Source organism: Zeus faber (assembly GCF_960531495.2).
Source record: "Zeus faber genome assembly, chromosome: 1".
Lineage (NCBI taxonomy): Eukaryota > Metazoa > Chordata > Actinopteri > Zeiformes > Zeidae > Zeus > Zeus faber.
In genome coordinates, this window is record NC_137193.1 from 11,168,191 (window position 1) to 11,182,059 (window position 13,869).

General features: G+C 43.9%; 1 protein-coding gene across 1 annotated transcript in view; it reads right to left on the reverse strand.

The window, feature by feature from the left end:
• The window catches only part of ago4 (argonaute RISC component 4), a gene marked incomplete at its 3' end in the record, with an annotated part of 33,812 nt that overhangs the window by 16,538 nt on the left and 3,405 nt on the right, over nucleotides 1-13,869 (reverse strand). The window contains exons 2-4 of the mRNA XM_080017905.1: nucleotides 9,442-9,613; nucleotides 5,768-5,888; nucleotides 3,511-3,692 (exon numbers count right to left, since the gene is read on the reverse strand). Coding sequence (XP_079874031.1) covers nucleotides 3,511-3,692; nucleotides 5,768-5,888; nucleotides 9,442-9,613 — 475 coding nt within the window. The remainder of the gene's footprint in view (nucleotides 1-3,510; nucleotides 3,693-5,767; nucleotides 5,889-9,441; nucleotides 9,614-13,869) is intronic.

Sequence of the window (13,869 nt, forward strand, 5' to 3'; positions counted from 1 at the left end):
TTTTTTTAATCAAGTGGGAACAATAGTTATAGGAAGCCGTATTATAAAATTTTATATCCAACTTTAAAGGGAGGAATCTCTGTATGCGTGTTATGTAGGCATGCATGTCCTGCGATCACCTCGACAACCGTTGAGTTTCCCATGGGTGTTCTTTCCCCACCGCCAGTGACCATCACCGACAGGCGTGTTTTGAAACGGGCACCGCGGCGGTTAAATTAAAAACGTGGTGTTCAGCACTAGCGCGGCGCCCGTTCAAAACGTGGCTCTACGAAGGTGGAGCCACACAAAAAGTACCGATACTACATCAGTTTTGAAGATGGATGCCAGTGTCGATAGGATCGGTCACTGTTTAACAGATCCAGTAACAAATGTTGGGTTTTTTTTGCCGATTCTACAGTAACCCCGGTGTTACTCGGCGTGGGACCGAAAACCAAATTTCACGGCGCCGCCCTCCCCAACTGCACGGTTAGGAACGGGCTGAGCCCTGAAGCCCCGCCCCGATGAACGGCTCAGCGATTCGAAGCACAGACCCGAGCGGCTCGCTCGTTTACTCAAAGTTCATTGACGTTACACGTGCCCAAGTTGCACAAAACTTCGCCAGTGCACGTCCTCCGGTCCACAGCAACACACCCGCCAAGTGGGAAGTAGATCAGATGAACGGTTGTCAAGATAATCAAAGGACATACATACATTAGGGCTGGGTGTTGTTTAAGAAATGACGATGCCAGCACCAACGCCAGCGGCCTTAAAGTGATACCGATACCAATAGAGTACTTATTTTCCTACTATACCCATGTACATATCATGTGAATGGAAGCATTCAGTATCGTGAAGTGCCACTACTCCTCCCCATCCAAATGATTTTATTTTATTTTATTTTTTTGCACGAATACATTTTGAAAATGTTCAAATTATTTAAATCTTGATTAAATAACTGTACAATGAAGTATTTGGGTAGTGTAACCCATTCAACAAATAGGTACAAGACAGACTAGAAAAATTGTGACGGTATTGAGTACTAATACCCAGTCCTAACATACTCACATACATACAGAGATTCCTTCCTTTATTCGTTAGATGAGCATCACAGGTCCACATTTTCACAGACTGCTGCATTGATAGCGGTGGAACACTTTTATCCTTACAGGGCTCAACACTAACTTTAAAAAGTAGTTGCCAGGCTGGCAACCAGGCATCATCAGCCTTAGGTTGCCAAAAAGTAAAAACATGATTAAACATGATAATTTTTAAAAGCTTTATTACACTAACGGAACAAGACTCTTTGTACTTTGTATTATATCTGATACTTGGCGTATTTTGAATCTCCAGAGGGGAACAAACAAGCCGACACAGACAAGAGCTGTGATGACGCTCACTTCTCTGGTCACACTGAGCCTGTCTCGCTCTCTTACACCCACATGTACAGAATATGTTCACCACACAGACAAACATCTCAGTCCTGTCTGTCTCCTCATTGTTAACAATGGTCAATTCTAATTTGCTTCTTTCCTTTTAAAAGCAGCTCCGTCAGATGAGGTTTGAGCCATGTTTATTCATGCTGTCTGTCTTCAAAGATAAGAACTGATTACTGTATTGTAACGGCTTTATGTTGACAAATTTGACCAAATTGACAAGAACAAAAGACTCTTCCTGACATTTCCTGTATAGTTTTTTTTATTTTATTTTTATTTTTTAGCTACACTATGGTTTCAGTTAGTTTTTGGGTTTTTTTGGTCTAGATTTAAGTCAAAGGTTTTTTATTTTTGTCAAATTTTAAGTAAAATGTTTTTGGGTTTTTTTTTTTGTCGACACACACACACACACACACACACACACACACACACACACACACACACACACACACACACACACACACACACACACACACACACACACACACACACACACACACACACACACACACACACACAGTTTAAGTTGAGGTTAACCGTACAAGGATGCAAACACATGTATGGTGACAAAAGGTCTTAAATACACTTATGGTGGTAGCCGACAGTTTTAGGAGTTCCACTGAACGCATCACTCCTGACGGTCATTGGTTTTCCGAGCCTGTGAACGCGGCATCGCTTCCCGCTCGGAGCGCTTCCGACCCCAAGACTGGAGCCGCTTCCGCGCCTCGGTTGCAGCGTAACGTCAGAGAGAACGAGTCCGCCGGTTCATCGATCGCAGACAGCCTCGTTCTCGGACGGGGGAAAAAAATGGGTCGCTCTGTTTTTTCGTTTCACATTTATCTGGTTCTTTATCAGTCGAATGAATGTGCACAGTCGTTTGCGATGTGGACGGGTTCGTCAAACTTTTCACCCCACAGTCAAACAACTGAACTCCATTCATCGTCTATAAAACAGGAGCCCGTGCGCACCCGAGCAGGCGCCGCTGCGCGCGGGAGTAATCGTACCAACGCAGGAGCGGCGCTCTGGTTCGTTCCAACCGTAACGGCGATATTTAAATATCACCAATGCAACACATTTATTTATTTAGGGGCGCATTATTTTCGGGCGCATTCTGCTGTCCCTATCTTTAGTGTTTCCAAATGGTTGCCCAAGAGGACAACCAGAGGCCACAAAATGGTTGCCAATTGACCGAATCTGGTTGCCAAGGGCAACCAGACAAACCTCACTGCCTCATCCCATCAGCGAGCGTCATTACAGCACAGTGGGGCAACAGAGTCGTCCCACCGCCCCCAAAAAAACAACATCATCTTCCAGTACGGTTAGAAATAAAGTATTTTGTTTCAAACAAATCACTGCAGCAAATCAGTGGAAACTCCAACTGTCTTCAATCCCAGAACAGAGCAACGGCGGGAGTCTAAAAAGGAGCTATTTTTAGAGCAGCGCCCCGCAGTATCCAAAACGTATTGCATTTAAAAAAGGAAAACATCCGCGGGATCATCAATAAACCGAAGACACTTGTGTTGCTGTCCGACTATAGAGGAAATAAGGGGCAATTTGGACACCCCATACGTATGACATTAATAAACTTTCAATAACCAGCTCCGAACAGACACGTTTGGTGCGGACACGCAACACGTGTAATATAAATAAACCGAACCGCGAGTTTAATCACAAAGCGCGGTTGGATGATAAAAGTAGAAAAAACAAAACTGTTTTTGTGATGCCGACGCATTAACATTTAATATCATAAACACCCACATTTATTACATAACCGCCTGATCGTCACAATCAATTTGTAAAATCATTAAGATTCGAGATCCTATTCTTCATGCATTTCCATCTAAATTTAAGGGGAAACAATTTAAAATAAAATTGGCTTGTTTTGTTACATAAACCAACACAATTCTGTATACACAGAACACTGTTTTTACACATTAAACTTGAACAAATGACAAAAAATAAATAAAAATCATTAAAGTATCAATCGCAATTATTTGTAATACCCGTCCACCAAATTGTCAAGGTCGTGATGGCCCTAATACAGGCTAAATAAACCTACAGGATTTTTTTTTTAGGATTTGGGCAGAGTTTGGGGTACCTCATGGAGGGCAGGTGGCGTGTGATGACGTCCAGCGCCTGCACAGAGTCCTCAGGAACCTCGTTGAGGTGACCCGACAGCGCCTCCAGCAGCATCTGCAGACTGACCACCGACACCCACTGCAGGGACACCTTGAAGGTCTGGTCCTTCCCCTCACCCGGCAGGGTCACCTCCAGGTCCACCTGGGGAAGTTAGAGTGTTACCAACCCTATCTTATTATACACACACTAAAAAATTTATAAAACAAAAACAAATCAGTCAAATAAATATATATATATATATATATATATATATATATATATATATATATATATATATATATATATATATATATATATATATATATATATATATATATATAAGACAAAGAGCGAGAGAAAAACAGGAATAGAGGAAAAAAAGAGAAGGGAAGGAAGAAGAAGCCAGAACGGAAGAAAGTAAGAAAAAAAAAAAAAGAGAGAAAGGAAGCCAGAGACGGAAGGGAGTCAACGGAAAGGGAAGGAGGGAGGATTTGGATCGATACACCCTGCACGTGCAGCGTAAAGTTACGGGGTTATCATGGCGGTTCGAAAACCATGCATTTCTCCGTGCGCGCACGTGTGTGTGTGTGTGTGTGCGCGATGCACTTTTGCTAAACGTTTCCAAAGATGGCCGGTGTTTCCCCTCCGCACGGTCATCATCGACTCCAGTGAAATTGAACTCGGCTTTCGAGCGCTCGATGCTCTCCGCCACGGTCACGCGCTCAGAGCAGGATCTCCTGTGAGAGCCAGGCAGGAGGGAGCCGGCCACGCCCCCCTCCCGCATATCTCCAATGATGGAGGGAGAGAGAGAGAGAAAAATGTCTCTCCCAATAACAAGCAGCTTATGATCTTAATCTTATTGCAAGTTAGAAACAGGTTACAGAGCCAAAATAAATAGAAAATCTATTTCCTTAATTCCTTCACCGCCGTTAACAGTATGGGCCAAGCTTCATTACTCCGGTCTTTAAAAATTCCGCCCCGGGGCCTCGGAACCCAACCCTAGGCACGAGTGATGGCAATTTTATAATCTTTTTTTTTTTTTTTTTAATTTCCATTTTTGGCCCCGTGTGACCGCCTATGAAAAATGAAATGATCGTCAATCTCCGAAAAGAGGTTATTCGACGACCAAAATTAAATTCAAGTCAATTATTTTGTCCAAATTGATCATCATATTCCAGCTGATCTGGGATCTGGTCTGAAATCTGTCCCCCTTTGTTAGAGGTCGCACTTTTTCTTTTTTTTCATGTATCCGTTCATCCATCTTGCTGCTCCAGTTAATAGACGCAACGCCCAAAATTACCCACACACACGGGGAAGGTGTATTTAGCCACGATGGCCCTAATATAACTACTGTGCCCTGTATTTTTTTATTTATTAAATTTTTTTAAATGTTGCTGTAAGTGTGTGTGTTCAGGTCCGTGCACAGACCTGAAGATGGGCAGGTGGTCAAATAAAAAAATAAAAACAGGGCACATGGAACAAGACTTTAAAAATGCCATTTCCAGCATACCCCACCCAACCCCACACACACACACAGTCGGAAATTGAGTTTTTTCTTCCCCCACTAAAACCACAAAGCCTGCTTAAATATGGCTGATATTTGGGCTTATATTATTCCATTTCATTCAAACTTCACAATTGGTATTTGGATTGAAAGCGAAATAAAAATAATAATAATAAAACGCTCCGCTCCGCCTCTGCGCATCGCTCTCCGGGAAAAACGGCAACCCCCCCCCCTTCCAATCACTGGACTTAAAGGGGTCTGTCGGGTTGGGGTCCCCTCTTTTAGCCAATATATATAATACAGTCGTTTCCAACAAAACTCCATGCCCATTCACGCTTAAAAACAAATACATAAAAACGCGCCTGATATGGGCACCATGGACATCGAGGGGCAAAGGGGCAGGTACTTGGGAAGCCCCCGCCACCCCCTCTGCACGTGCCTGCACGTGCCTGGATGGGTGGGATTTAATGTTGGTGTATGTGTTTGGAGGGGCAGAAAAACTGTACTTTTTTTTTTTTTTTGTCTGGTCAAATATCTTAAAATGCATAGATATGTACTGCATGCTGTCTAAATTCACAACATTTTGTCTATTGATACGAAGCACATTGGGTTTGCTGGTGTATTTACCAATTTGACCAACGTGCGCAGCGCAGATTTAAATGTGAAGCGTCTCCGAGTCCGAAAAACTAAACGTGTTTATCCTGTGTGGGTGTTATGCTGTTGTACTACCCACCCTGTCCCTCCCGATGGGCAGCGGGTGGGCGGTGTACATGTTCCTCTTCCCGTCGTAACCTGGCTGCCGGTCCCCGAAGATCTGCATCTTGAAGTGCCGCACCATGGTGTCCACCACCTCCCTGCACGCGGCACACAAACACCAGCAATCAGAATCAGATGCAGTTTAACAGGAAAGATCATCTAACACACACACACACACACACACACACACACACACACACACACACACACACACACACACACACACACACACACACACACACACACACACACACACACACACACACACACACACACTTTGTGTAGCTCCCCCTTGTGCTACCAAAACAGCTGTGACCCGTGGAGGCACGGACTCCACAAGAGCTCTGAAGGTGTCCTGTGGTATCTGCACCAAGACGTTAGCAGCAGATCCTTTAAGTCCTGGAGGTTGTGAGGTGGGGCCCCCATGGATCGGACTTGTTGTTCCAGCACATCCCACAGATGCTCTACCGGACTGAGATCTGGGGAATGGAATCCCGGGCGCCCATGACCCTGTTGCCAATTCACCGGTTGTCCTTCCTCGGACCACTTTTGGTAGGTACTAACAACTGCATACCAAGTACACCCCACAAGACCTGCAGTTTCGGAGATGCTCTGACTCAGTCATCTATCCATCACAATTTGGCCCTTGTCCCCAAGTTTGCTCAGATCAAATTCAAGAACTGACTGTTTTCTTGCTGCCTAATATATCCCACCCCTTGACAGATGCCATTGGAACAAGATGAGCAACGTTATTCACGTCACCTGTCAGCTGTTTCAATGTTGTGGCTGGTCGGTAAATATATATTGGGAATTAAGGTACATTTCAATAAAGCATATCCTAGAAAGTACAGCAGTGCTTCCCATACAATGATTTATTTTTGGAGGTCGATTTTCTATTACTATAATTTTTTTTTATATTTAAAATGGGTAAAATCGTATTCCATTGTTTGGTCTCTGTGTCCGCGTCTGTTTGCGGACGATTCGCACATATAAAAAAATACATGCATCAAAACCGCCACACGTGCCTTCACTTAACATTACCGCTTGGAGCGCGCCACTTGAAATCCTCTGTATGACGTGCGACTCTCCTACTTTTGTTCCAGGGCCGTAAAAGTTGCCACTCCATAAAACGTCCGGTTACCACAAATTGTCAGTTATTTGTTAACATGTGCCAAGTATATGAAAAGTTATTCAGGACAAATGGGTTGAGTTCATAAAAAAAATAAAATCTCTAAAATAGTCCTGATCTAAAAAGATTATTTTTTCTGTTTCGAAAAAAAATAAAAAAATAAAATTAAAATGTCAGCACCGTATCTCGAAAATAATATGAGAGAACGTTTTCAGTCCTTTAGCAATCAGGCTGCAAATAAAAGCAAATAAAAACATAGTCTCCCCCCCCCCCCCCACCTTTAGATGTATATTTTACTCTAATTTGCTAATTGAACAAACAAAAAAAAAAAGCACTCTGCGTAACAGGGTCACTGTTACACCCCCATCAGCTACCACAACAAATAGTGGTGCGAGGTGTTAATACTGCACAGTGTTTCCCACAGAATCTTAAAACTCTGTACAGTATGAACACCTCGCATCACTAAGGCTGTCAACAGCACAACCTGTTTGATAAGATGTTCTTTCAACTCTTAAGTCATTTCTAGGATTTGACTCGTTTCAGGCTTGAGGCGCTTTGTGACATCCTCCACAGTTATACAAGTCGTCTCTCGGGAGTCATTCGCCTCCAGCCACCTGCGCCTTGTGGACTGCATAGCGTTTGCGACACATGGACAGACAACTTGGGCTGACGCCGCGCTTAATGGAAACTCCGGAAAAACTGTAACTCGTTCTGCGTTTCACAAACCCCCGAAAACTCGAATCGGTCACGGAGGGCGTTTACGCGACGCAGGGAGTTCTAGGAACCTTTGGAGGAACTCGGGCTGGGCGATAAAACGGCCGATGATTTTCACTGAAAAGAATCTTCCACGATTTCCTCTACCTACAAAGACCTGACACGAACAGCCAACCGTATAACAGAGAAACAAACATGTGACAGGAACAGCCAATCGTATAACAGGTGCGCCGGGGCGTCCTCCGTTCTCCGGCCGGGCAGCACCCAGCAGGGACCAGGCCCCCCGGATCTTCCCGAAAAACTTGAATTCGAACTCTGCCCCGTTTTTATAAAAAAATAAAATAAAATTACATTTCAAGAGATGATTTTGTTGAGTTTTTAATAAACTGTGTTATTGGTTGAAATAATTGTATTGTTTGTGGGTCGTCGTTTTTCAGATGCCAAAGAAGAGCAGGAAGTCTAAGACCATAAAGAAGCGGTGGGCAGGGCGTCCAAGAACGTCCACCCTGCGCTCCACGTAGGCTCGGTCGATCGTGAAAAAAAAAAATTCCAATCGATATACAATTACAATCAGGGGAGTGCGCGTGCGGTGGCGTTCCAGAAGTGCAGGACTTATTTACAAGTGAAGGATTTACACGAAAACATCCAGTTTTTACAAAATCAAGTCCCGTAGCCACAGAAGGCAACGGGGAGACGTGAGTCCCGACAGCGGGGACGGGCAGGTTTTTATGGTTTTTTTGGGGGTTTTTTCGGAACAGTACGGAGTAAGGACTTGGACAGCCTCTGAACTCATTTGTGTTTAAAAATGTTTGTAGGAAACACACAAAAATAAATACATCTCAAATAATAAGACGGGGCGCGGGAGGCGGTGCACATTCGCGGTCTGGAGAAAAAAAAAAAAAAAAAACCTCCAATTATGAGTCAGGTTTACGTTTTTCATTTTCCATACAAGTGAGAACCTAAGGAAACAAAACGCATGTAAATCTTTCTCTGAGATTATATCATATATTGCTATATCATTATCACAAGATTTGCATATTGAGCGGCAGGTACGTGCGGGGGAGGGGGGCATGGACTACAGGGTGTTGAGGATTGTCTGGGCAGGATATATTCATGATGAATTCCTCATGAAACCCGGTGCACCTGCCATGTGCACGGCAGATCACGGTGAGCGCTCTGCCCCAGAGCGGCAAAATGCCTAGAACCGGAGCTGGGGGTCCATGTGCCTTTTCTTTTTTTTGAGAACCTTCCCCATTAAGTCTCTGTACGGGACTGTAGAGGCAAAGTGAGACCTGATCACCAGTGGTTACTGGAGTGGTTACCTCCACCGCCTCCCCCTCCCGCTCTCTCTCTCTCCAGTTTCAGAACAGGGTAAACTGCAGTAACACCATTTCAATTCCCGGATTTTTATTGTTCCCGGAAAAAAAGTCTGTCATCAATGTCAATTGCGATCGATGGACTCAATCGCCGATGACGAGTCGATCGCCGTCGACGAGTCGATCTGTGTTGATTTACGAAATCTCAGAAACCTGTAATACAAATCTAACATGACTAAACTGGACCCCATGTATGTCTGCAGATACATTTATTATTATTATTAAACCTTAGAGCCATACAACTCTTAACCTTCAATTATCAAAAGGAATTAAATCCCATCATGTCATTAACAAAAAAAAAAAAACAAAAAAAAAAAAAAACCTCCCTTCATATTTCTCCTTGTTGAACCAACCGACTATTTGACTCCTAAAAATGAACCGAGTTGGAAGCCCTGCAGTCTAGAAGTCTTTGCGGCCGTTTTGTTCTCTTACCTGTTGACCCTCCGCGGCCGTTTCTCAGGCTTGATGTCTATGTCATAGTGGTAGACATCGATCTTGGGGATCTGGACCTGGAAGTGGTTTGCCAGCAGCCGGATGGGTTTCCCCACCGTGCCCAGGCCGGGACGCCGCGGAGGCTGGAAGAGAGAGGTAGGGGCAGGAGGGCCTGTGGGGGAGAAGGGTGAAAGGTAGTACGTTAAGGACACGTGATAAATACCGCAAGTGTGTTTTTAGGAATTAATCAATTCAAAAGCACGGTCATTGTGTGATACACGGCTTGGAATGTTCATCTGGTGATTAAAAAGACTACATGAAGCATTTAAAGTGGAAATCCATCACATCGTCTGTGTTAGGTGGATGACACGACAAGTCCCCCGGGATTTTCAGTCGAAAGGACAGCGTCTAACCACCGATCCAAGATGGTCACATGCTTTCCTCCAAAATTTTCTTTCGTCCAATCGATTTGTTGTGTACATGGGGTGGTGGGGATATTTTTTCCATTTTGGGACCCTTTATTTACTGCTGACCGACCACAACTCGTTTTACGCTGCCTTATCAAATTCCCCACGGCTTCCCTCCACTTCTTGCTGGGAAAGGCTGGAAACATTACTAAAGAGGAGCAATTGCATAATGCAAAACATTTGAAGGCTGTTTCTTATAGTAAATAATAATTGCCAGCTAAATAGCAAAATACAGGATTTTTCTTTTAAAGAAAATGATCTTATGGATTACCACTTTAAGGTAAACTGCAATGTTTCCCAGTGCATGTCCTCATCTGTGGTGTAGCAACACCTAATTAGTAAAACAGCCACAGTTTGAAAAATGGAAAAGAAAAAAAGTCAGCGTTAAAAAAAAATAAAAATAAATTATAATAATACCACACAAGCCTGAATTTTCCCTGCCAGCAGGAAAGATCCGGAAACTTGAAGGCGTAAAATACATAATCGGTCCGCACCACCAATTAAAAACAAACAAACAAACAAACAAAAAAAAAATCATCAAATCACATTAAAAGAATGTGCAGTTTAAGATCAGCATGTGACAAACTTGAAAGCAGAAATCCGAAGAAACAATAAAGGTAAATTACTGTGAGTGCGTTTTCCTCCTTTCCTCCTCCACGATATTGGAAAAAACTGACATTGCAATTTTTTTTTTCTTCTGTGATATACAGAAGTGTATGTATGTATGTATGTATGTATGTATGTATGTATGTATGTATGCATGTATGTGTGTGTGTGATATATATATATATATATATATATATATATATATATATATATATATATATATATATATATATATATATATATATATATATATATATATATATATATATATATATATATATATGAGAAAAAAAATACAGGAATTTTCACCAGATGACCTGAATAGCTGTATTTAGAAAGAATAAATCATTCTAGAATGATGAGGGTTATTTTTTCAGGGAGTACATCCGCATAGAAAATAACAATAATAATTTTATTCTTGGCACATTTAGGCACATTTAATATGTAAACTGTCAACTGTGACAAGAAGGTTTCTTTTTCCCATCATTTAGAAAAGTTAAAAAAACATTACAAACCAAAACTATTTCAATGGAAATAAATTAGTGTGTGCGCACCCTGATACCTTTTCTATCGCTATGTCGCAAATCAGCGGCAGAACTGCTTGAGGCAATATTTTACACCACGGTGCTTTATATTATCTGCACGTGGGAGCAATGTTAACAAACATGGAGGAACGTGCCGCTTCGGGAAATTACTCATTGGATTGTGACAACATTTGCCAGTCTGATATCGCACCGCGACAAAATAAAGTGAGCGAGTCGGGACCGCCACTGAAATATGCAAAAGTAAGGAACCAATAAGCAGAATGGAAATGCATGTGTCTTATCAAATCCACGCTTCTTGGAAATTTGGAACCGGTACAAGAACCAGTTCCAAGACGAACCCGGTTCTCGGTATCCACCCAACCCTATCAAGAGTCCTTAAATCGTGGTAAATGATGTTATATCAGACAGACTCCTCTTGTCGATCAGTCATGGAAAATAAGAACCGTGCGAGTTTTTCCTTTTGTATCAAGCAGCAAAAAAAAAAAAAAAAAAAAAGCTGTAGCATGACGTGTTGGAGTCAACGTTCCTTACTTGACATCCGCACGTCCTGTCATGTGACTTGCGCATGACCAGAACATCCTGAAAGGATATATCGTGCAGCCCTGCTCTCAACACTCCCAACGGTGCCCTGAGGAAGAGTACTTGGACATTCTCCTCAGCCATTTAGTCGCCGGATCCTTGACGTTTAGTTGGGTTTGACATTTATTAACTAGTTACTCGGGCTCTACCCGACTCAGAATTTTGTCTCTCCGCCATCGGGACGCACGGAGAGCCAGCTCCGGACGATTATCTGTGAATCGTCCGGAGCTGGCTCTTCGTGCGTCCCGACCGTATAATTCCATACTGAAATGTTATCCCTGTGTATTTTCTAAGCTTCTATCTGTTTTATCCTGTTTTTGTAAACGCACACTGAGTGACAAAAAAAAACAAAAAAAAAAAAACAAGACTGCTAAACTTGAAGAATGTCAGTTAACTGGCGGGTTTCCAGCTGATGACTGACTCGCCCACTTCCAGGCCCTACTATTTACTTAAAATGTCATCTTGCACAGAACTCATTTCCACCCATCGCTGCACTGTTCAGAGATAAAATCACAACGTTACGTCTCCAGCCAGCTGAGATTGCTCCAGCAAACTCACCACATATCTAAGTGGTGAAGATTCGACAAGGTGCAGCATTTAATTTTCGGTACAGTCGGGTCCATCAGGTCATTTTCGTTAAATTCTGGCCACAGGAGTGTGGCATAATTCCTACTCAATAAATAAGCAGGCGATCAAAGCATGGGAGTGTGCAACTCCAATTTATGCTACAAGTTCAAATTTTAAGTTTTAACTTGGCCCGCGCTTTAAAGTTCCTATTAAGACTCGAGGGCCCTGGTCATTTCTGACTCTAATGCATTTATCTAGACCTGGCAACCCCTAAGCAACTATTTCAGATTATTAGCGTCGCCTTCGCGTTCGCCTTGAATCACTCCATTGCAAAACATCTAAATAAATAACAATTGATTAAACAACATCCCCACCACCCGCCCCCATCTCCCTCCTTGTCTCCTCCTTGTCTCGGTCAGCGTTTACTTAAAAATTTGCCTCCCGCCCTCCAAATGCTCATTGCTTCTGGTCCCCTCCTGTAGAGATCAAATGTCGGGTTCAATTGTTTGAGGTTGTGTCCCGTGTTCCTTTTTATCGGCTTTGCGGCGCTTTTTACGAAGCTACCTCCTCTGTTGCCAGCCCAACCCGCCGTAATCATGTACGTCACAAATCAACAACACCGGGTTTCGGTGTCAAAACCGGGTTGTGAGGGTGTTGCCAGTTACGTTAACTTATCACATAGTTCAGCATGGCTGGACCTCAGTACCACTATTGAACATGGGATTTTAATGGGTATATAATAAAAAAATTTAAAAAAAAAAGGGTTTGAGTAAAATTCATGGAGTATCGCGGCAAAACATTTCCCGTATTGCCTCAGCGTAAAGTTGATATAATGAGTCTTTCCCCTCGTTAGACCCACTTGAGCGCTGCAGCATGGCCCCGCCAAGCCAGACGTCATCCCAGAGACCCATGCGCCCACACACTTTGATTGATCCGTAGCACTGGCCCCTGGCCTAGATGGGTCAACAAGGGCCCGGCGAAACAATGACCCCCAATTATCCGGCGGACCGCCCCCAGCTCCACCCAGACATCCAGGGCACCCGCCCCTGCGCGCCCAGACAAAGGGACAGACAGCAGCAGGACCATAAGGGAGGTGGTGGGGGGCGCAACGCAGAGAACCTGGGATTACACACACACACACACACACACACACACACACACACACACACACACACACACACACACACACACACACACACACACACACACACACACACACACACACACACACACGTTTTTTAAAAACCAGACACCCAAACCTGTCTCGTCAGATCATGAACGCGGGACTGGAAGGGAACACCATCACACCGCGGCACTCCCTCTGCTGCCGCTGCATCGAGCCACGTCGCGCATCGACGTTTGCGGCGTGCATTCTGCTCGGACCGAAAGGGACCGCGGGCAGACCACGGCAACAATGACGACATGGGTCACCGTGGACCACGCGGTTGGAGGGCGGCACGGAAGAGGGTGGGCGGTTTCGGAAGGGTTGTTTAAGGCCTTTGACCCCCTCCCTTAAAGAGCCCAACACCGTTTGGGGCTTTTGTCAACTGACAGCTCGGAGCAGCTTGAACTCTGTGCACCAGCACGCTCCAGTTAGCAAGTGAAGCACGAGAGGCCCAGACAATCGGGACCCTCCCTGGCGCTGCCCGAAAAACCTCTTCTTG